Source organism: Aquarana catesbeiana, linkage group LG03 (assembly GCF_042186555.1).
Source record: "Aquarana catesbeiana isolate 2022-GZ linkage group LG03, ASM4218655v1, whole genome shotgun sequence".
NCBI classification, from domain to species: domain Eukaryota; kingdom Metazoa; phylum Chordata; class Amphibia; order Anura; family Ranidae; genus Aquarana; species Aquarana catesbeiana.
In genome coordinates this window covers 540,530,253-540,553,219 of record NC_133326.1, presented here as the reverse complement: position 1 = coordinate 540,553,219, position 22,967 = coordinate 540,530,253, and the positions used below count along the sequence as shown (strand labels likewise).

The following is a 22,967-nucleotide window of genomic DNA, read 5'->3' as shown; positions in this document are numbered from 1 at the left end:
CCTGTAGCATGTCCCCAGTCTCTGACCATCTCCTGTAGCATGTCCCCAGTCTCTGACCATCTCCTGTAGCATGTCCCCAGTCTCTGACCATCTCCTGTAGCATGTCCCCAGTCTCTGACCATCTCCTGTAGCATGTCCCCAGTCTCTGACCATCTCCTGTAGCATGTCCCCAGTCTCTGACCATCTCCTGTAGCATGTCCCCAGTCTCTGACCATCTCCTGTAGCATGTCCCCAGTCTCTGACCATCTCCTGTAGCATGTCCCCAGTCTCTGACCATCTCCTGTAGCATGTCCCCAGTCTCTGACCATCTCCTGTAGCATGTCCCCAGTCTCTGACCATCTCCTGTAGCATGTCCGCAGTCTCTGATCATCTCCTGTAGCATGTCCGCAGTCTCTGATCATCTCCTGTAGCATGTCTGCAGTCTCTGATCATCTCCTGTAGTCATTTGGGGGCAGTCTGGAGCTCCTCTTTAAGTTGTCTGCACTGTTTACACTTTGCTACATGCAAGGAGTGTTGTCTTTTTTTTAAGAACAGATAAAATTTAAAAAATGGAGTTCTTCTGACTACTTACATTTTTTGGATGAAAACCGCGCGCAGTAATCGTGATGCATCGTTAATCGTGGACCTGATAATCGTAATCGAATCGAATCGTGAGGCCAGTGAAGATGCGCACCCCTACTGGCCATACAAAAACCATGTCTTTCGTAAAACAAAACAAAAAAAAAAAAACAAACAAAAAAAAAGTCATTTTAATAACGTTCAATTTCCTAATCATTAGTGGAGTCAAATCGACGGGAGATATAAATCTTATTAAAGTAGTACTAAAAGCTGAAACTTTTTTTCATAGATTTAATCATTTTAAAATATAATGCACAATACTGGTAAAAAGTTTACTTTTACAGCTTCCCGACCAGCCGCCACAGTTATACTGTGGCAGGGTGGCACTGCTGCGCGAGCCGTTGTAGCCGTTTAAGACGCTATAGCAGGTGCGCGCGCCCACAGTATGTCCCCGGAGCCGACGTGCATGCCCGGCGGGCGCGATGGCCGCCGGGCACCTGCCATCGGTCGTGACAGAGCAAGAACCGGATAGGTGTGTGTAAACACACAAATCCCAGTTCTGTCAGGGGAGAGGAGACAGATCGTGTGTGCCTACTAAGTAGGAACAACGATCTCTCTCCTCCTCTAGTCAGCCACATTTCTCCCCCCCCCCCCAGTTAGAAACACACATAGGGAACATAGTTAACCCCTTCCCTGCCAGTGACATTTATACAGTAATCAGTGACTATTTTTAGCTTTGATCACTATACAAATGTCAATGGTCCCAAAAAAAAAAAAAAAAGTGTCAAAAAAAAAAAAAAAAAAAAAAAAAAGTGTCCGGTGTGTCTGTCGCAATGTTGCAGTCCCGATAAAATCGCAGATCACCGCCATTACTAGTTAAAAAAAAAAAAAATTAAATTAAAAAAAAATTACCATAAATCTATCCTATTTTGTGGATGTAATAACTTTTACGCAAATCAATCAATATACGCTTATTGCGATTTTTGTTTACCAAAAATATGTAGAAGAATACATATCAGCCTAAACTGAAGAAATTAGTTTTAAATTTTTTTGGGGATATTAACCACTTAAGGACCGAGCCTCTTTCTGAGATTTGTTGTTTACAAGTTGAAAACTTTTTTTTTGCTAGAAAATTACTTAAAAAATTATACATTTTTTTTTTCTAACACCCTAGAGCAGTGATGGCGAACCTATGGCACGCCAAACCCTCTCTGTGGGCACGCCAGGGGAATCCCCCAGCCAGGCAGTCCTTGCATCAATGCAAGTGACGTCGGCGCGTGCGGGGGGGGGGGTCGTCAGCCAGTCATCTTGTCCCATGTGTGATGTTTAGGGGGGTGTAAAGTTCTTCCTCCACTGTCCTGAGGGTCTGTGCTGCAGCTCATTGCCTCCCTCGGACCCCTACACCTCTGGTAAGGCATTTGGGCATTCCTCTCTGCAGGCACCCTATTCCAGCTCCCCCCTGCTCCAAGACGACTTTGGTTAAGTCTGTCCCAATGTTATAGCCTGTAGAACAGCAGAGGGGAGGGGCAGTGCTCGGAGAAGATCATCCAGGCCATGGGAGAGGTGCAGTGGCTGCTAGCTGACCTCCCAGTGGCGGGGATATCGAGGAGCGACTGGATGGCAGGGACTACCCGGGGAGAACTGGACGATGAGGACATGGAGAGGTAAGGAGGAGGAGGATAGATCCTCCGGTCTACATTGTACTGTGTGTGGGGGGATGGGGATGTGAGTAGTCCGGGAAGTATGGGTCAGGTAGGCGAGTGCAATGGTCAGGTAGGCGAGTGCATGTTGCACAGTGTATTCTGTGCACAACGCACCCCTGATCCTTGCATTCTGAGCGAATCTGGCAGAATCGTATGTTTTTAGTCCCTTAGGGCTCATTCAGAGGGATGATCAGTCCCATCCTCAGTACAGAGCCGCTGGTAGGTTTAATTCTGTGTTGGCACTTTGAAAGAAATAATTTGGTTTTGTGTTGCGGTTTGGGCACTCGGGCTCAAAAAGGTTCGCCATCACTGCTCTAGAGAATAAAATGGCGGTCGTTGCAATACTTTGTCACCCGTATTTGCGCAGCGGTCTTACAACCACACTTTTTTTGGAAAAAAAAAAAACACTTTTTTGGATTAAAAAATAAGACAACAGTAAAGTTAGCCCAATTTTTTTTTATATTGTGAAAGATAATGTTGATACTCAACATGTCACGCTTCAAAATTGCGTCTGCTCGTGGAATGGCGACAAATTTTTACCCTTAAAGATCTCCATAAGCAAAGTTTAAAAAAATTCTACAGGTTGCATGTTTTAAGTTAGAGGAGTTCTAGGGCTAGAATTATTGTTCTCGCTCTACCAATCGCAGCGATACCTCACATGCGTGGTTTGAACACTGTTTTCATATGCGGGCGCTAGTCACGTATGCGTTCACTTCTGCACGCAAGCTCGTTGGGACGGGGCGCGTTGAAAAAAATTTTTTTCTCTTATATTACCTTTTTTTTTTTTTTTTTACATTTTTACACTGTTTTCTAAAAAAAAGTGTCACTTTTATTCATATTACAAGGAATGAAAACACCCCTTGTAATAGAAAAAAAGCATGACAAGACCTCTTAAAAAAAAAAAAAAAAAATGAAATAAATAAATAGCCCTTTAAGAGCTATGGGCGGAAGTGATGTCTTGACGTCGCTTCCGCCCTGCAGTGATATGGAGACGGGTGGGGGCCACCTCACTCATCTCCATACCCAGGCAGGGGACAGACGCGATCGCCTCAGTCGCTACCAACGGCTCCGGTAAGCGGCGGAGGGCACCGAATTGCAGCAAGAGGGGGGGGCCCTCTCTCGCCACCGCTAAAAGTGATCTTGCAGAGAATCCACCGCAGAGACCACTTTTATCTTAAACCGGACCGCCCGCTGAAGACGAGAATACCGGGGTTATGGCAGCTAGCTGTTGCCATAACAACGTTATTCTCCTTAAAAGTACCTATGTGTGGCAGTGGTTAATTATGGTAAAAAGGACAAAATATTGTGTTTTTTTCAAAATTGGCGCTTTTTTTGTTTATAGCGCAAAAAAAACAAAAACAAAAAAAATACCACGCAGGGGTGATCAAATACCACTAAAAGAAAGCCATTTGTGGGGGAAAAAGGACATACATTTTGTTTGGATACAGCGTTGCACGACCCCGCAATTGTCAGTTAAAGCAACGCAGTGCCATGTCGCAAAAAATGGCCTTAAAGTGCCTTTGATTAAACCCAAATAAAGTTCAGCTGTTCTAGTAGGTCTTTCCTGACATTTTCTTAGTCGCATCCTAGAGCAAAAGCCATGGTCCACAGAGAGCTTCCAAAGCATCAGAGGGATCTCATTGTTAAAAAGGTGTCAAGAAAAGGGTACAAAAGAATTTCCAAGGCATTAGATATACCATGGAACACAGTGAAGACAGTCATCATCAAGTGGAGAAATTATGACACAACAGTGACATTACCAAGAACTGGACGTCCCCCCAAAAATTTATGAAACGTCAAGAGCACTGGTCAGGGAAGCTGCCAAGAGGCCACAGCAACATTAAAGGAGCTGCAGGAATATCTGGCAAGTACTTGCTGTGTGGTACATGTGACAATAATCTCCTGTATTCTTCATATGTATGGGCTATGGGGTAGATTGGCAAGACGGGAAACCTTTTCTTATGAATTAAAACATCCAAGCTCAGCTAAATTTTGGAAAAACACATCTGAAGTCTCCCAAAAGCATGTAGGAAAAAAAAAAAAAAAGTGTTATGGTCTGATGAAAACAAGGTTGAACTTTTTGGCCATAATTTCAAAAGATATATGTTTGGCGTAAAGACAACACTGCACATCACCAAAAGAACACCATAGAAAAAAAGGAGTGCCAAATATAAAACATAGAAAAGTGGTACCCATGTTGAATAGAGGAAAAAGTGGTATGAGGCTATTTTGGACTTTCATGGTACCATACAAAGGCTGTAAAAATAAAAAAAAATAAAAAAATGATATTATAAAATAGTGCGAGGTTTCGAACTACTGCTTCTGAGTGGATAAAGCTGTGTTTTTGGCTGTCTCTGGGTTCTGCATCGGAAGTTGCAATCTTGTGTCCAGATTTTACCAGGTGCCTGCAGCCTGTCTAAGTACACAGATGTGCAGTGTCATTATATGCTCAAGCCTGAGAATAGCTCAGGGCTCCCAGTTTTGAGACAACTCCCAGTGTGGAAGACAGAAAGGTCTCACCCAGGGATCAGAGGTGCCCCAGCTGGCAGCCAGGAGATCTCATTCCAGGTGTAAGGTGGGCTCCTATTGGGCTGTCAGGAGAACTCCTATGCGGAGGCCAGGATTGGGCCGTTCAGCAGGATGCTGCGACTAAAGGCCAAGAGAGCCACAGGAACCAGTAAAGCTGGACAACACAGTCAGAAGGACTGGTAAGAAGAGCAGTGGTGCTGCCAACAAGGGAGCCAGGTGGCTTAGTATTTTCTTTTGACTTCATATTGATCGCTAAGTCCCATTGTGCAGTAGAAGGTATGTACTATTAAAAGATGGAAAGAAAAGCCACTAGCACCACATATATTGTTTTCCAAATGCTATAACTATTAGGAACAGGGGGCCTCACTTTCTTTCATGAGCAGACACACCCAGTATAGTGAAGAGCATTCCTCACACAGATTAAGATTATAAATACATAATTTGAAGAATGATAGTATGTGGAATGTTTACAGTCTATGTTCTATGGCAGAAAAGTACACAGCCAACATTCCAGTCCTAAGACGCACACACATGAGCCTCCAACAAGACCCAAAGGCTTTCATATACCACTACTGTGATTAAACAAGAATTCCGACTTTTGAAAAAATAAAAAAAATAAATAAATGTGACCCAATTTGCAAAAATTTGCATTGGAGTCGGCAAAGCATTGGTGCAATGCTCTTGGCCCTACAGACTGGGCTTCTATCTCCAGGTACAGACTGTCAGATATGGAGCATCAATGGACTACAAGCGTGGTGACGTCACTCCATGTGTGCTCCATTGGGAACTACAGTCCCTTTGCCGCTGTGGTAGATGAGACTTGTAGTTTTTTCATTTCATCAAAACTGTGATTTTATTACACGGCTGTGCAGGCGATGCAGCTATTCCGATTTCAAAACTGACAGTAGCCAGCAGGGAGAAGAATCTCCCGATTCTGTAAGAGGGGGCAGTTTGAATGGCTGTGCACACTGACCATGTTTCATGTCACATTCTAAGGCCGGTTTCACACTGGGGCGGTGGGTGCGTCGGCGGTAAAATGCCACTATTTTTAGCGGCGCTATTTGGCCGCTAGTGGGGCAGTTTTACCCCCCCCCCGCTAGCAGCCGAAAAAGGGCCAAAACAACCCGCAAGGCGCCGCTGCAGCGGCGCTATGCCGGCGGTATAGCCGCCCTGCCCCATTGATTTCAATGGGCAGGAGCGCTGTATACACCGTTCCTTCACCGCTCCAAAGATGCTGCTAGTAGGACTTTTTTTGTGTCCTGTCAGCGCACCGCTCCAGTGTGAAAGCCCTCGGGTTTTCACATTGGAGATACAGCAGCGGCAGTTTCAGGTCGGTTTGCAGGCGCTATTTTTAGCGCAATAGCACCTGCAAAATGACCCAGTGTGAAAGGGGTCTAAATATGAATAGAACATGAAACATGCTCAGAAAGGTGGAGTTAGCTTTTAGCAAGCAACTGGTCGAAAATTACAAAGATTTTAGTGCCGAGCAGCATGGGGAGTGGAAACAATCAGAACTATGCTAAACAAAAGATAACCGTACGCAGCTCAAATCTGAGCCAGTTCTTGCTGAATCTGTCGAAAATGAAGCTGTAGGTGGCCTTGTTGGAACTACACTGCACAACAAAACCAGACTAAAAAAATTGAGTTTGGTGAAAAATTGTCAGCCGAACAGTGCCTCAGATATAGTCACTATTGGGATATTCAGACAGCGCAAATGCATGCCCAAGGTTTCCGCGCATACCTGGTTAACGCTAAACTCATGAGCCGTAAAGGCGTTAAAAGCATCACCTGTGGAGATTTGTTTATTGCACAATCGCGGTGCACACAGCTATTTGGAAATGTTACCATGAAGTTACTAGTTCCAAGGGAGCAGATTGCTTTTAGGTTTGCACAAGCCCCACAATGGCTGTCCCTTTTGTAGAAGTGACAGGTTCACTTTATCTGAGAAACTGATAAACTAATAAAGCTATCAAAGAAGAAACCCTCCAAGAATGAAAGTTGGTTTGTGTTAGTTTAGCAGCAGGGAACTCGTTTTCTCCTCCATTCTGATCTGCTTAATGTTTAGCCAAGTATTACTCGAGTTTTCACACATGCTGGCCGCATGAATGTAAATGGAGAGCTTCGGGGTGTGAATGACCACTCTACTAATTGAAAACACCAGATGCAGAAATGCCAGATTAGACACGAACATTCACTTCAGCAAATTTACATTCCAGTCCTGCATAACAGATTCATGGAGGTGGACAAGGATTTTCAGGAACATCAGCCGCAGAATTCAAAGTTACCATTTACCCATTAAGAGGAAATAATCATGTTATTATGGGAGTCTTCCATTAAGCATACTTGCACATTATGGCAGGAAAATCAAAACTAAACGCAATTCTGCTTTAACCCTTTTACTTACACTGACGTAAGTCAGAGGTTGGCAACAGCAAGGGGCACCTACATACAAAACTTTTGGTTAACTGTAAACTAATGACCTTTAAGACCCCTTTCACACTGGAGGCATTTTTTCAGGTGCTACAGCGCTAAAAATAGCGCCTGAAAAAAGTCTCAGCTGCAAACCCAGTGTGAAAGCCCGAGTGCTTTCACACTGGGGCACTGCTCTAGCAGGGCGTTACAAAAAGTCCTGCCAGCAGCTTCTTTGCAGCGGTGTAGGAGTGGTGAATACACCGCTCCTGCCCATTGAAAACAATGGGGCAGCAGCATTTTGCGAGCGGATTTAACCCCTTTTTGGCTGCTAGCGGGGGGGGTTAAAACCGCCCCCACTAGCGGCCGAATAGCGCCGCTTTTCCGCTGGGGCGGGTCAGTGTGAAAGGGGTCTTAAGGAAAATTTTGGGTACCAAAGTTGGTCTTTGTTTCAAGGGCAGACACAATTTTAAAGCCCGACGTGTTGGGTTTCTATTTACTCAGCACAATCTCTCCTTTTATATGTTACCAAACTGGGTAGTATATTGTGTTTGAGTGCATTAAATGAATGTTAAAGCTGAACTCTACCTTTTCTTACTTTACATAGTTTGTAACTACGAACTATGTCCCTCACCAACATGCAAGGCCGCTGGATGTGCGGTATAATCTGTATGTAGCTGCATACTGCACTTTGTTCCAGGTTCAAGTCGAGACTTCCAGGAACACATTAGAGTCTACCATAGTGGCACTCAGCCATTCAGAGAAAGCAGTGTATTTTAGCAATGAATGAGTCAGGCTGATGATGTTACAACCTCTGTCAATCAGAGGAAGCTTTGTATTCATCGCTAGAATACATTGCTTTCTCAGAATGGCTGAGCGCCACTGTGATAGACTACTGTGTTCCAGGTATGAGACAGGAAGCCTCGGCTCGAACCCAGAACACTGCAGTATGTTGTATGTGGCCTCAGCTACATACAGTTTATACAGCACATCCAGCAGCCTCACATGTTCGTGAGGGCTATAGTTCATTTGGGACAGCTTGGTAAAGTATATGAAAAGCTGGATCTTTGCTTTAGAGCCCTTTTACACTGAGCCGCGGGAAGCATTTACTATCATTTTAGGGCTCCGCCCACTCGCTTCAATGGGCAGGGGCAGTGGAGGAGCAGTGTATACACCGCTCCTCCACCGCCCCAAAGATGCTGCTTGCAGGACTTTTTTTTAAGGTCCTGCCAGCACAGCACCCCAGTGTGAAAGCCCTCTGGTTTTTACATTGGGTCTGGCAGGGGAGGCATTTTTCAGGTGCAAAATAAAAAAAAACAAACAAAAAAAACACTCCCAAAATGCAGTGGCAGCAAAAGTTAATTAAAAGGCAGACTTGCTATTTATATTACTGGGTGCTTTTTTTTTTTTTTTTTACACACACTGAAACCTTTTGCCAAGATTAAAAAAGTCCAGGAAAAATGCACGCTAAACCTGCTCTGTACCACATTCTAAGCCTAATCTAACCCTGTAAAGCAAAACTTGCTGTACGTACCTATTCTGCACCCGATCCAGGCTGGTCTCCAGCAGCAGGTGCTGTCTGCAGGAGAGGACTGACAACTGTGAAATGAATAGGAAGTAACCTCACCCATAGACTTACTAAGGAGCTTCCGTTGTCGGATGCCTCTCCTGCACACGCCTACACAGCGAAACTGTGGCTGACAGCTGATGCTGGGACCAGATCGGCTGTAGGTTAGGCAAGTACAGTGATTTTTGCTATACAGGGTTAGCTAGATTAGGTTTAGAATGTGGCACAGAGCAGGTTTAGCCTGAGACAGGTTTTTCCTGGACTTCTCCTTTAATGCCAAGGTAGCATTTCCTGCTCTCCTTCTGACTGGCCGATACAATGACTCCAATGCCTTTTCCGCCACTTGGACAAGACCCCACGTGTATATATCTTCCAGGTCAGTAACAATTTATTAATTTATTGAAGTTACTGGATCAGCATGACAGCAAGGCACCTTGCATTCTTAAAGAGAAGTCAGCACCGGCAGCCTTCATTCTCCTCAGTGCACAAATTTCCCTTCATTTTCAGGAAGACTTTTGTGACATGCAAATCAGAGGGAAAAAAAATATGAACACAATCAAATAAAGTGGTCAAACAGTGGTAGATGCGAGAAGAGAAACCCTACCAAGAAAAAAACTCAGTATTTTTATACAGTTGTTCAATACTTGGTAGGCTACACAAGCTTAACCACTTCTGCCCCAGAAGAATTTACCCCCTTCCTGACCAGGCCATTTTTTGCAATATGGCACTGCGTCGCTTTAACTGACATTTGTGCAGCGGCGGCGCTGCCTATTCATTTTAACGGGCAGGGGCGCTTTAGGAGGGACGTATACACCACTCCAAAGATGCTGCTTGCAGGAGTTTTTTTTTTTAACATCCTGCCAGCGCATCGCTTCAGTGTGAAAGCACTTGGGCTTTCACACTGAGACTGCAGGGGAGCCGTTTTTTCAGACGCTTTTTTTTATCCCAAAAGTGCCTGAAAAACACCTCAGTGTGAAAGAGGTCTTAGTATAGACTTCTGGAAAAATCAGTGAGCCAATCACACAAGCAGAAAATTATGTTTCGGGGGGGGGGGCGGCATTCTGTGTATAGAACACCTCCAGGCAGCCATATTGAATTGCATTTTACAGAAAATGACAGCACTGCAGATTGAAAAGGAAAGGTAATTTTTTAATAACATTCAAATTACAATATGACTTGTCGCACTTACATCTCTATCTAGCTTTTTCCCACTAAAGTGGAGTTACCCTTTAACATTGAAGTCTATGGCCCTCAAGTCGCATCAATGTCACACCAAAGTCCCATAAATATGAACAGTACTCACTGGAAAATATGGTGTGCGACTTGTCATGCAACTTTGATGTACAAGTGTGAATAGAGCCCTAAAAATCTTACTTTGTAAGTATGAACATTGTCAAGACAGGATATACAATATTGTTTAGACAAGACAGAGATGCAAAGTTATATGAAAGCGTTTGTAAAGGTGTTTTTTTTTTTTTTTAATTTAAAACAAACATGTTCTACTTGCCTGCCCTGTGCTTAAAGTGGCCCCAAACCCCCTCAAAATAGGGTGCTCTGCTGGTGCAGTCCACTCTTCTCCGTCTGCCCCAAAGCAAACAGCTTGCTATGGGGGCAGACATGCAGGCTCAATCTCAAGCCCCCCCCCCCCGGAGAGCTGCGGATGACTGAGGCACGTAAACTGACCACAGTGTCAGGGCTCAGGAGCTATTATAAACCGTGGTCAGGTTACAGAGGGGAGGGCAGAAACTGGCAGGATCAGCCAGGTATTTCAGGTGATACTTGGGGCCAAATGACACAGCACAAGCACAGTGCTGTATAACATGCTTTAAAGGAAAAGGACCTTTTTTTATATATTGGTCAAAGTGGGGAGAGCAACGAGGGTGGGACTTCACATGAAGTGCGTGAATGCAATGAGATAAAATTGGGGTAATAAACGCTTTAAAGGTAAAAGCAGTGATATTTGATTTTGTTTTGTATATTTGGTGGTAAATTCACACTGGGTGTTTGCAGCAGCTGTGCTACATTTAAAGTTATTTTCAGCACTTTTGAAGTGGCAGTGCATACTTTTTTTTTTCGTTTATTGGCTTTCTATGGTAGTGTACCGAAAAAAGGAGATGAGAGTACCACAGGGGACAAGAGAAGAGGAGGTTTGAAAAACCATTTCACACAGCGCAGGTAAGTATATCATGTTTATTTTAAAATTAAAACACATTTAACCATAACCACTTGCCTACAGGGCACTTTCACCCCCTTCCTGCCCAGGCCATTTTTCAGCTTTCAGCGCTGTCGCACTTTGAATGACAATTGCATGGTCATGCAACATTGTACCCAAACTAAATTTTCATATATTTTTTCACACAAATAGAGCTTTCTTTTGGTGGTATTTAATCACTGTTTTTTTTACTAGAAAAAAAGACTGCCAATTTTGAAAAAAAAAAAAAATAAGTTTTAGCTTCTGTCAGTAAATTTTGTAAATAAGTAATTTTTCTCCTTCACTGATGGGCGCTGATGAGACTGCACTGATGAGGAGGCATCAATATGCTGCACTGATATGCAGAACAGATAAGCACTGGTAGGCACCGATAGGCGGGACTGGCCGTTCTGGGCACCGTCATATGACGCCCACCCAGAACGAGAGCCGCACCGTCCCTCTGTTAATCACCTTAACCACTTCAGCCCCGAAAGGTTTTACCCCCTTTAAAAGGGATTGTAAAGGCTCTTTTGTTTTTTCCCCCTATAAAAATAACAAACATGTTATACTTACCTGCTCTGCTGCAGTGGTTTTGCACAGAGCAGCCCCGATCCTCCTCTTCTCAGGTCCCTCCCTCCTGTTCAGTGCCCCCACAACAAGCAGCTTGCTTTGGGGGAACCTGAGCTGAGTCACAGCTCCATGTGTTCAGACACTGAGCCCTGACCCGGCCCCCCCCCCTCTCCCCTGATTGGCTAACTGACAGCAGCGGATCCAATGTCGCAGCTTCCGTGTCTCGGGCAATCAGGAAGGAGAATCTGAGATGGCTGAGACACTCCTGGATATCGCTGGACAGAGAGGGACCTCAGGTGAGTATTGCAAAAAAAAATAAAAATTCGGCCTTTACCCCTTCCCGCCGACCGTACGCAGATATGCGTACTCGGCTTTCCGGGGTTATACCGGGATGATGCCCGCAGCTGCAGGCATCATCCCGGTACCGTTGCTTACAGCGGACGATCGGCTACCCGTGTATAGCAACCGATGCGGCTAAAAGCCGCTCGGCTGTTATACCGGAGGAGCGGGAGGGGACATCCCCCCCTCCCGCCGCTGTTACCGGGAGACCCGGTGTCCGTTCGGCTGCCTTCGGCGGCTGGGGGCGGGCTGGAACGAAGCTGCGAGCGGCTTCGTTCCAGCCTTCTTGTTGTAAACGCGGAAGCGACGACATGACGTCACTTCCCGTTTACTCGGCTGCCAATGGCGCCGAATTTAAAAAAGTACACAGTATTCAGAATCGCCGTTTTCGGCGATCTGAATACTTTGAAGTGTAAAGGAGGGATGGGGGGTCTTTTAGACCCCCCGATCCCTCCATAAAGAGTACCTGTCACCACCTATTACTGTCACAAGGGATGTTTACATTGCTTGTGACAGCAATAAAACTAAAAAAAAAAAAAAAAAAAAAAAAAAAATTTTAAAGTGCCCCTGTCCCCGCGAGCTCGCGCAGCGAAGAAAACGCATACGGAAGTCGCGCCCGCATATGTAAACGGTGTTCAAACCAGACATGTGAGGTATCGCCGCGATCGTCAGAGCGAGAGCAATAATTCTAGCCCTAGACCTCCTCTGTAGCTCAAACCTGGTAACCGTAAAAAATGTTTAAATCGTCGCCTATGGAAATTCAAAGGTACCGTAGTTCGTCGCCATTCCACGAGTGCGTGCAATTATAAAGGGTGACATGTTCGGTATCTATTTACTCGGCGTAACATCATCTTTCACATTATACAAAAAAATTGGGGTAACTTTACTGTTTGGATTTTTTAAAATTCATGAAAATGTCACTTTTCCAAAAATTTGCGTTTAAAACACCGCTGCACAAATACCGTGTGATAAAAAATATTGCAACAATCGCCATTTTATTCTCTAGATTCTCTGCTAAAAAAATATATATAATGTTTGGGGGTTCTAAGTAATTTTCTAGCAAAAAATACGGATTTTAACTTGTAAACACCAAATTTCAAAAATAGGCTTAGTCATGAAAGGGTTAATGACCAGGCCATTTTTTGCGACACGGCACTGCATTACTTTAACTGACAATTGCACAGTCATGTCACGCTGTACCCAAATAAAATTTATGTCCTTTTTTCCCCCACAAATAGAGCTTTATTTTGGTGGTATTTGATCACCTCTGCGGTTTTTATGTTTTGCGCTATAAATAAAATAGCGTCAATTTTGAAAAAAAAATAAAGGTTTTACTTTCTGCTATAATACAAATCCAATAAAAAAAAAAATGAATTTCTTCATCAATTTAGGCCAATATGCATTCTGCTACATATTTTTAGTAAAAATAATCAAAATAAGCGTATATTGATTTGTTCAAAAGTTATTGCGTCTACAAACTATGGGATTTTTGGGCATTTTTCTTCTATTTATTTTTTTTACTGCTAATGGCATTCATCAGCAATTTTTAGCGGGACTGCAACATTGTGGCAGACAAATCAGACACCTGACACTTTTTTGGGAACTAGTGACATTCTAGTGATCAGTGCTAAAAATATGCACTGTTACTGTACTAATGACACTGGCAGAGAAGGGATTAACATAAGGGACGATCAAAGGGTTAAGTGTGCCCCTAGAGGGTGCTTGCTAACTGTGTGGGGATTTGTGTGACTGGATGAAGACAGATCTGTGTTCCTGCTTAGCAGGAACACAAGATCTCTATCTTCTCCCCTGTCAGAACAGCGATCTGCCTTGTTTACATAGGCAGATCGCTGTTCTGCCTCGCTCTGGAACTATCGCGGGTGGCCAGTGGACATCAGGTCCACCAGACCCACTGATTGGCTCCCCCTCTGTCCAATCAGCATGCGCCCCCAGTGTCTATTGTACGAAATGACGTACAGGTACATCATTTAGTGCAATATAACCAACCTGCCGCAGTACATCTGTGGTAGGCGGCCGGCAAGTGGTTCTAAAGCCATATGGTTTTTCACCTTAAACCTGTTTACACTGGTGCTAATTGTCATGTGATTTGACAGTTCCAAAGTGGATGACAGGTTGCACCTATTGTCAGCAATGGAACTGTTCAAATCGGTGCGACTTTGACTTTGTGGTGCTGCACCGATTTGAGGAAGCTTTCTGCACTAATTTTTTGCGATTTCAGGTGCGACTTCCATAGACATCTGTGCATGAAACTGCATAGATGTCAGGCAAGCTCCACCTGAAACCACACTGACCTGCAGCTTTGAAATTCTGCAACTTCAGGTGAAAAACCTGTGCTGCAACCCCCCCCCCCCCCCAGCCCTCCTTCTTATACTTACTTGAGCCTGATCCAATCCAGCGATGTCCACGAGAGCAACGGTTCTCGCCGATGTTTCCTTCCTCCCTGGGCAGACTGATAGCAGCGAGAGCCAATGGCAATGTCAATCAAATGCTGTGCTGAGCAGGGCCCAGCCACCCGCTCTGTGTCAATAGATGCAGAAAGGGTAGCTCAGGAGCAAGCATGCATAGGTGCCCCCATGGAAAGCGGGTTTCCATGGGGCACTTGCTGAAGAGGACCTAGAGCACTGGGGGGGGGGGGGGGGGGGGGGACTGGAAGAAGAGGATCAGGGCTGCTCTGTGGAACACCATCCAATGTTTGTTATTATAAGAAAAATAAAATAAAAATGAAGCTTTAAAGGGCTCACATAATGTGCTTAGGAAATCAGAGTTATGTTGCATGTCAAAGAGGAAGTAAGGAGTATACTATATTTCTGGCACATCAACAATCTGTACTTGTGTGTTGAAAGGGAATTCTGCATGTTTTCTAGAGTTGTATGAAATTTTGTTTTTTTTTCTCTTTGCCTTGGCATATGCTTTAAATATCAAAAATAACTTTTAAAATTCCATTAACATGTTAAAGCCTATATGAGATTTTAGGGATTAGGTTTAGAGCGATGAGGTAGAGGTTTAAAGCTTCAAACTCTACCTGCGATCGATTTTGTGGGTCTAGCCAACATTTTGTGCAAGACTACCAATTCACTGCAAAAAAGTCTTAGCAACACCGCCTCATTCACGATGAAGGACTATGTCCAGTGAACACCGGATTGAACAATTATCTGCTACAGCCTGCTAGGATTCCTCCTAAATGCTTAAAAGGATGTGCACAAACTCTTCCTGGGTCATTGTATTGACTAAAGGAAGTGCATTATGCTCGCCGTACAGTATGCCCTGATGCTTGGAGCATTAACGTGTGTTAGCAAAAACCCATCAATGCACATTTTGTCATGCGTTAACATGTGTTGTATGAAAGCAGCCTATTAATTTTGAATACACTGCAAACGTACAACAATGTAGCCAAAGAATGCACATGCATCAATTCTTTTTAACACAGTGCAGTGCGCCACACCATGATATGCATTTTGCTGAGCATTAGTACAACGCATTGATCGGAATATGCCCTAAACGTACGTGCTGTCCATAGCAACTGAGAATATCACTAGTTTCAAAACTTATATATTTCCAGGCCTGGAGAGGAAAATAAAATAAACCACTAACAGACTGCTATAGCAGCACTGCTACCTAAATGTGTGTTCATTACACGCTAAACTCCTTACACTGCTCCAACCAGTTCCAGTTTTCTCATGCCGCAGAAAGAATAAAAAATAAATAAAAACATGCAGATAGAATGGAAAGGCTGCATGGAGAAAATGATCATCAAAGGGGGAGAATATTATGTGTGATTGAAGACGCCGGTGTTTGCAGAGTGATGATAAGTCCTGGGAGAGAAGAAAAGGGAAAGGAAATAGATGAGCAGAGAGGTGACACGGCTCAGGATCTCCAGCACCATATACATGACTGCGCTGCAACTCCTGACCTATGGACTCCTGCTGACTAAAAAAGTCTTATCTTCATTCCACAACACAGAGCTGCTCTTACACTGCCATTACTTAGGTTGAACATGTGTCAGTTATGACAACAATTGCCTCACAGGGAGACAACTCAACCTGACCGTGCCTACAAGACTCATCTACACAATGGCATGAGCCGGATACATGCACAGAGCAGACAGCAGTTGTGTGGAGCTGCGATAGAAGATCTTGTACAGTGATGGTGAACCTTGGCACCCCAGATGTTTTGGAACTACATTTCCCACGATGCTCAACTACACTGCAGAGTGCTTGAGAATCATGGGAAATGTAGTTCCAAAACATCTGGGGTGCCAAGGTTCGCCATCACTGATCTAGTAGAAAACCGTCACAGTCCACTCTGTGTGTATATAGAAGGAGCTGTCTTGTCTCACTGCCGGGGACAGCTCTCATGTACAGCAGGTAATACACAGCCCATCCCCACTACTGGCCTGTGGCAGCACCTCACATTCTGAGAACACCTCAGCTATGCAGTTTGGAGCATCCCCACAATCACTGCAAAATATGTGTAAACGGGTCCAGAAGCCCCAGGGTTAGTGCACCCCCTAGAATCCCCCCCCCCCCAAACTTCCACCCCTGCACCTCCAAAATCACCCTCCATCTTTTGCACCCCAAGAAGTCCCTCTCATCTCTTGCACCCCTAGAACCCCCCCCTAATCTCCTGCACCCTCCAGAACCCCCCCTACAACCCCCATTTTTTTCACCCCTAGAACCCCCCCCCACACACACACACACACAGACCCACAGAACCCCCATCTTTTTTTTGCATGGACACATAGTGCAGACCATTAATTTTAATGGGTTACCCTGCAACATAAAGTCACTCATGGAGCGTTTTGCCACGTTCTGGTTTGCACGTTTTTCAACAAACTTTTTGGCACATTTGTCACGTGTTTGCTTCCTGCATTTGTAGTGCCATTAATAATTAATGGCGACAGGTGAGTAGGTACCTATGAGGTGTACTACCCCTTCCCCCCTGCAGGTATCATATGATATTATTACAGTAGTTACCTGTGGATTGCTTCCACCTTCCCCAGGTAGTAGCCTTATTGTTGTGTAGCAGCCATTCAGTAGGTAATACTGTAGGTACTTATTCAGAACCCTTTCCTAACTACGCATCTGTGTAATGCCATGGGGAAGGCACCTATGAAGTTCCTCCAGTAGATACTCACCTGTGCAGTGCTTCCCCTCCCCCAGCAGGTAAGTACTCATTGTAGTTAGGTAACCACTTTAGTTGTCCCAGGAAACAGTGGTAAGTGCCCACCAAACTCTAGGAGGGGCTCTCCTGTGTAGTGCTCCTGTAGGTGGGTACCCCAGTAGGTTCTCATCTGTGTGGTGCCTTCTGTAGGTAGGTAGCCCAGTAGGTTTTCATCTGCATAGTGCCCCCTGTAGACAAGTACATCGCTATGTAGGTTGGTTCTCTCCTGTGTGGTACCTCCTGTAGGTAAGTACCCAGCTATATAGATGGGTTGTCTGTGTGGGGCGCCCCAGAGGTAGTTAGCCAGCTAGGTAAGTGGATTCTCTCCTGTGCGGTGCCCCCTGTAAGTAGTTACTCCATTAAGCTGATAGGATCTCTCATTTTAGGTAGGAAGCCCACTATTTAGGTGGGATCTCTCCTGTGTAATGCCCCTGTAGGTAGGTATCCCATTATGTAGGTTACGTTGACTCTGTAGTGCCCCCTGTAGGTAGGCACTCTATTAAGTTGGTGGGTTCTCTGATGTGTGGCTTCCCCCTGTAGGTAGGTACTCCACTAAGTTGGTGGATTCTCCTCTGTGTAGTACCCCAGTATGTAGTTAGGTTGTACCTTATCTAATGCCCCCTGTAGACAGGTACCCCACTAATGTAGGTAGGTTCTCTCCAGTGTGGAGCCCTGTTTAGGTAAGTAGTCAAGTATGTAGGTGGAGTCTCTTCTGTGTGATGCTCCTGTAGGTAGGTACCCCGTTATGTAGGTAGGTTCTGCTCTCTGCAGTGCCCCTTACAGGTAGTTACACCACTTTGTAGTGGGTATCTCCTGTGTGTTGTCCCCTATCAGTAGGTACCCCAGTATGTAGATGGGTTGTGCCCTGTGTAGTGTCCCCTATAGTTAGGTACCCTACTATGCAGCTGGGTTCTCTCCTGTGTGGTGCCCCACGCAGGGAGGTACCCAGTATGTAGGTGGGTTCTCTCCTGTGTGGTCCCCACTGTAGGTAGGTACCCAGATATGTAGGTGTGTAATCTCATGTGTGGTGTCCCACTGTAGGGAGGTACTCCGCTAAGTTGGTGGGTTCCCCTCTTTGTAGTGGCCCCTGTAGGTAGGTATCCCAGTATGTAGTTGGGTTGTGCCTTAAGTAGTGCCCCCTGTCAGCAGGTACCCCACTATGTAGGTAGGGTTTCTCTTGTGTGGTGCTCCTGTAGGTAAGTACCCCGGTATGTATATGGGTTCTGCCCTGTGCAGTGCCCCCTATAGGTAGGTACACCACTATGTAGGTTCTCTCCTGTGTGGCACCCCCTATCAGTAGGTACCCCAGTAGGTAGGTGGTTTGTGTCATGTGTAGTGCCCCCTATAGGTAGGTATCCCGCTATGCAGGTGTTCTCATGTGTAGTGCCCTGTAGGAAGGTACTCTGCTAAGTTGGTGGGCTCCCTCTTGTATGGTGCCCACCTGTAGGTAGGTAGCCTGCTATTTAGGTGGGTTTGCTCCTGTGTGGTGCCCAATGTAGGTAGGTAGCCCACTATCTAAATACATTCTCCTCTGTGTGAAGCCCCCTTTAGGTAAATAACTCAGTATGTAGTTGGGTTCTGCCCTGTGTAGTGCCCCCTGTAAGTAGGTATCCCGCTATGTAGGTGGGTTATCTCCTATGTAATGCCCCCTGTAGGTAGGTATCCCAATATGTAGGTGGGTTGTGCCCCTGTAGGTAGGTACCCCGCTATGTAGGCGAGTTGTCCCCTGTGTGGAGTCCCTTACAGACAAGTACCCCAGTACGTAGGTGGGTAGATGCTGACCTGTGTGGTGACGTCCTCGGGCCTCCAGTGCGGTCGCAGATCCTTGAGCAGTACCATGGCCCCCTCTCGGTAGCCGGTCACCTCCAGCACGGTGACATCCAGGCGGGGCACCTCGGGGGAGCCCGGGGGAAGATGGATGTAATTGGCCATGAGCGGAGGACGAGGGAAACAGCCGGCCAGGAGAGCCCGTCCGAACCGCCCGCACACCGCACCGCCCGTCCTGGGGGGACTGTCTGAGGGAAATCCGGGGAGGCCTAGGTGAGGGCAGAGCGGGCTGCTGGAGTGGGTTCGGGTTCCGGTTCTCTCCTCGCTCGGTACTTCTCTGGTTCTCTCACAGCTCCGTACAGCTCAGTGACCGTCTATCTAACGTTCTTTCGCCGGTCTGAGTCGGCGCCTCTCCTGTCAGGATGGAAAATTCCACCGCCACTCCCCCACTGACACTCTACTGTCGCCTGATCCCTGACGTCACCGCCCCGCCTACTGAAGGCGCGCCCCAAGAGGAAGCGTTAAGTGTAATAGCCTAGGAACGCCGGAACAGGTGACTGTGCCGTCACCCGGCCGGCAGCTTAGAGCGCTTGTCACCGGAGTACCTTATATAATATAATATACTGGACTAGAACTCAGGCTTGTCACTGACTACCGTCAACACCATAATACACTACAATATAACACACGCTTGTCACACTGGAATAACACCCAGACCTGTCACTTGTCTAACATATATACCGTAATACAATGGAATATCTAAGAGGCCTGTCTCTTGGTTACCGTAGATACCACAATACATCAATATATCTCTCAGGTCTGTCACTGGGGTACCACATATACCATAATATATCACCCACCCTGTCACTGGGTTATCCCCAGTGACAGGGTATTTCACGCAAGTCTGTCACTGGGGTACCATATATACCATAATATATCACCCATCCTGTCACTGGGGTACCACATATACCATAATATTACATCCAGGCCTGTCACTGGGGTACCATATATACCATAATATATCATCCAGGCCTGTCACTGGGGTACCATATATACCATAATATATCATCCAGGCCTGTCACTGGGGTACCATATATACCATAATATATCATCCAGGCCTGTCACTGGGGTACAACATATACCATAATATATCACCCAGGTGTGTCACTGGGGTACAACATATACCATAATATATCATCCAGGCCTGTCACTGGGGTACAACATATACCATAATATATCACCCAGGTGTGTCACTGGGGTACAACATATACCATAATATATCATCCAGGCCTGTCACTGGGGTACAACATATACCATAATATATCATCCAGGCCTGTCACTGGGGTACCATATATACCATAATATATCATCCAGGCCTGTCACTGGGGTACCATATATACCATAATATATCACCCAGGTGTGTCACTGGGGTACAACATATACCATAATATATCACCCATCCTGTCACTAAGGTACCATATATACCATAATATATCATCCAGGCCTGTCACTGGGGTACCATATATACCATAATATATCACCCAGGAGTGTCACTGGGGTACAACATATACCATAATATATCATCCAGGCCTGTCACTGGGGTACCATATATACCATAATATATCATACATTCTGTCCCTGGGGTACCATATATACCATAATATATCACCCGGGTGTGTCACTGGGGTACCACATAAGGTGCCCACGTGTCCCGGATCGCCCGGGATTGTCCCTCAATTCATATTTGTGTCCCGGGCACCTTCATTCCGGGACAATACAGTGTCCCGGAATGAAATAAGGACACACAGCCACCCTGATAAACGATTGCCAAACTGGTTACTAGGGCCGCCCCACCTCGTGTCTAGCAACCAGTGACGTCATATCCGCAGAGTCAGTCAGAGGCTGAGTGAGGCCTTACCCATAGGGTGACCACATTTCCAAACTGCCATTCTGGGCCATACCCCCCCCCCCCCCGCACCCGTGCCCGCCCAAAAAAAGATGGTTTTTGATACTTTTTTTAGCAATTTTTTGAAAAACAAAAGCAAACATGACAATTCAATCAAACCGCTTGCCGAACGGCCACCGTCATTATACTGCGGCAGGTCAGCGCGAACTGTCGTTGCTATACGTCGGCTCACGGGATCGGGATAGCAGGCGCACAGGCCCGCTGTACTGGGGGGGTGCCGATGCTCATGGGCAATGGTCGTGATAACCGCCGCCCACGAGCGATCGTGGGCAGGAGAGGCAGAACAGGGACGTGTGTATGTAAACACACAAATCCCTTTTCTGTTCCTTGAGGAGTGACAGATCGTGTGTTCCGAATAGCTAGGAACCACGATCTGTCATTTCCTCTAGGTCAGTTCCCTCCCCCCTACAGTTAGAAACACACTGAGGGAACACACTTAACCCCTCGATCGCCCCCTAGTGTTAACCCCTTCCCTGCCAGTGACATTTTTACAGTAATCAGTGCATTTTTATTGCACTGATCACTGTATAAATGCCAATGGTCCCAAAAATGTGTCAAAAGTGTCCGCTGTGTCTGCCATAATGTCGCAGTCCCGATAAAAATCGCAGGTCGCCGCCATTACTAGTAAAAATAAATAAATAGATAAATAAAAATGCTATAAATCTATCCCCTATTTTGTAGACGGTATAACTTTTGCGCAAACCAATCAATATACGCTTATTGATATTTTTTTTTACCAAAAATATGTAGAAGAATACATATCGGCCTAAACTGAGAAAAAATTTTTTTTTTTGTTTTTTTAAAAATGGGGATATTTATTATATCATAAAGTACAAAATATTGTGTTTTTTTCAAAATTATAAAAAGAGAATGTGGGGTGATTGGCACTACCTGAAAAACCCCAGATGCTGCTGCATAGTGGGGAAAAATCCAAAAAGGATATTATTATGTATGAAAGTTATTAACCAGCTAAGCCCATACAGTCTATGTAGGGCTAATGGATGTATGATTATGGATGCTTCCTGGCAATATGAACCATACACAATAGGTAAGATAGAGAAAAATATGTCACTTGAGCCTATGTACCCAAGCAGTGGCTCCAAGTGATGAAATGGTATGTGGTAAAGAAAAGGCCTGGTATGTCAGGTGTAAGTGTTACAATGCTATGTATAGGAGATAAATCAATATACATGCAAGAAAGAACACCATATACATACATCAATATAACTATCACATCTATATGAGAGTATGGTACCATCCAGGTAGGGCCTTGCAGCCAGTGTTCAATAGTCGGTACAATAACCCCTAGACAATGGGGCTGTCAGCTGGAAACCAAAAAGTCTATAATATGCAAAATAGGATGATATGTAATAGTCCCACATGCACAGTAATATCTGCATCAGATCTAAAACAGAATCTAGGTGACTTTAGTGCTTAAAGGTGATTCCAGGTGACTTCTGTGCTCCCCCTTCAGAATTCCTACTCACCGAATCTAGACACCCCTACAGGGGTAATGGGCATGTAGTGCTAATTATGGAGGTCACTGCTCCCTGGTGTCTTCGGTGGATGTCCCAGGTGTATCCTTGTTGGTTGGTGAATTCGATGTGCCCTTAGGTGAAATCCCTCATATGCCAAAAAAGGAAGAAAGAGCTCCCATGGTGTAGTAAAATCAAAAAAAGTCCATTTATTCAATTAAAAGACATAAAAATGAACAGCAAGCATGACATCCAAAAAGCTGTGTGTTCCTAGGATCGGTATCACACGTAGGTGAAAGTGCACGTAATGCCGGTTCCAACGAGTAAAAAGCAACCATGTACCGAGATGGGGGATAGCGGCAGCTATTGCGCTCCAGCTGCGTTCCACCCTCTCGTAAACACGGAAGTGACGTAGTGTGCGTGGCTCCATCATACGCGTTTTGTCATAGACGTCCTCAGCGACGGTCTGTCATAGGACGTCTATGACGAAACGCGTACGACGGAGCCACGCACACTATGTCACTTCCATGTTTACAAGAGGGTGGAATGCAGCTGGAGCGCAATAGCTGCTGCTATCCCCCATCTCTGTACATGGTTGCTTTTTACTCGTTGGAACCGGCATTACATGCACTTTCACCTACGTGTTATACCGAACCTAGGAACACACAGCTTTTTGGATGTCAAGCTTGCTGTTCATTTTTATGTCTTTTAA

At 45.3% G+C, this 22,967-nt stretch overlaps 1 protein-coding gene across 1 annotated transcript in view; it reads right to left on the bottom strand.

Moving 5' to 3' along the window:
* Positions 1 to 19,290, bottom strand: part of ETNK1 (ethanolamine kinase 1) — a 66,876-nt gene extending 47,586 nt beyond the window's left edge. Inside the window, exon 1 of the mRNA XM_073621451.1 lies at positions 18,830 to 19,290. Within this exon, the coding sequence (XP_073477552.1) occupies positions 18,830 to 18,979 (150 nt within the window). The 5' untranslated portion in view covers positions 18,980 to 19,290. The remainder of the gene's footprint in view (positions 1 to 18,829) is intronic.
* Between the last annotated feature and the right edge of the window lie 3,677 nt (positions 19,291 to 22,967).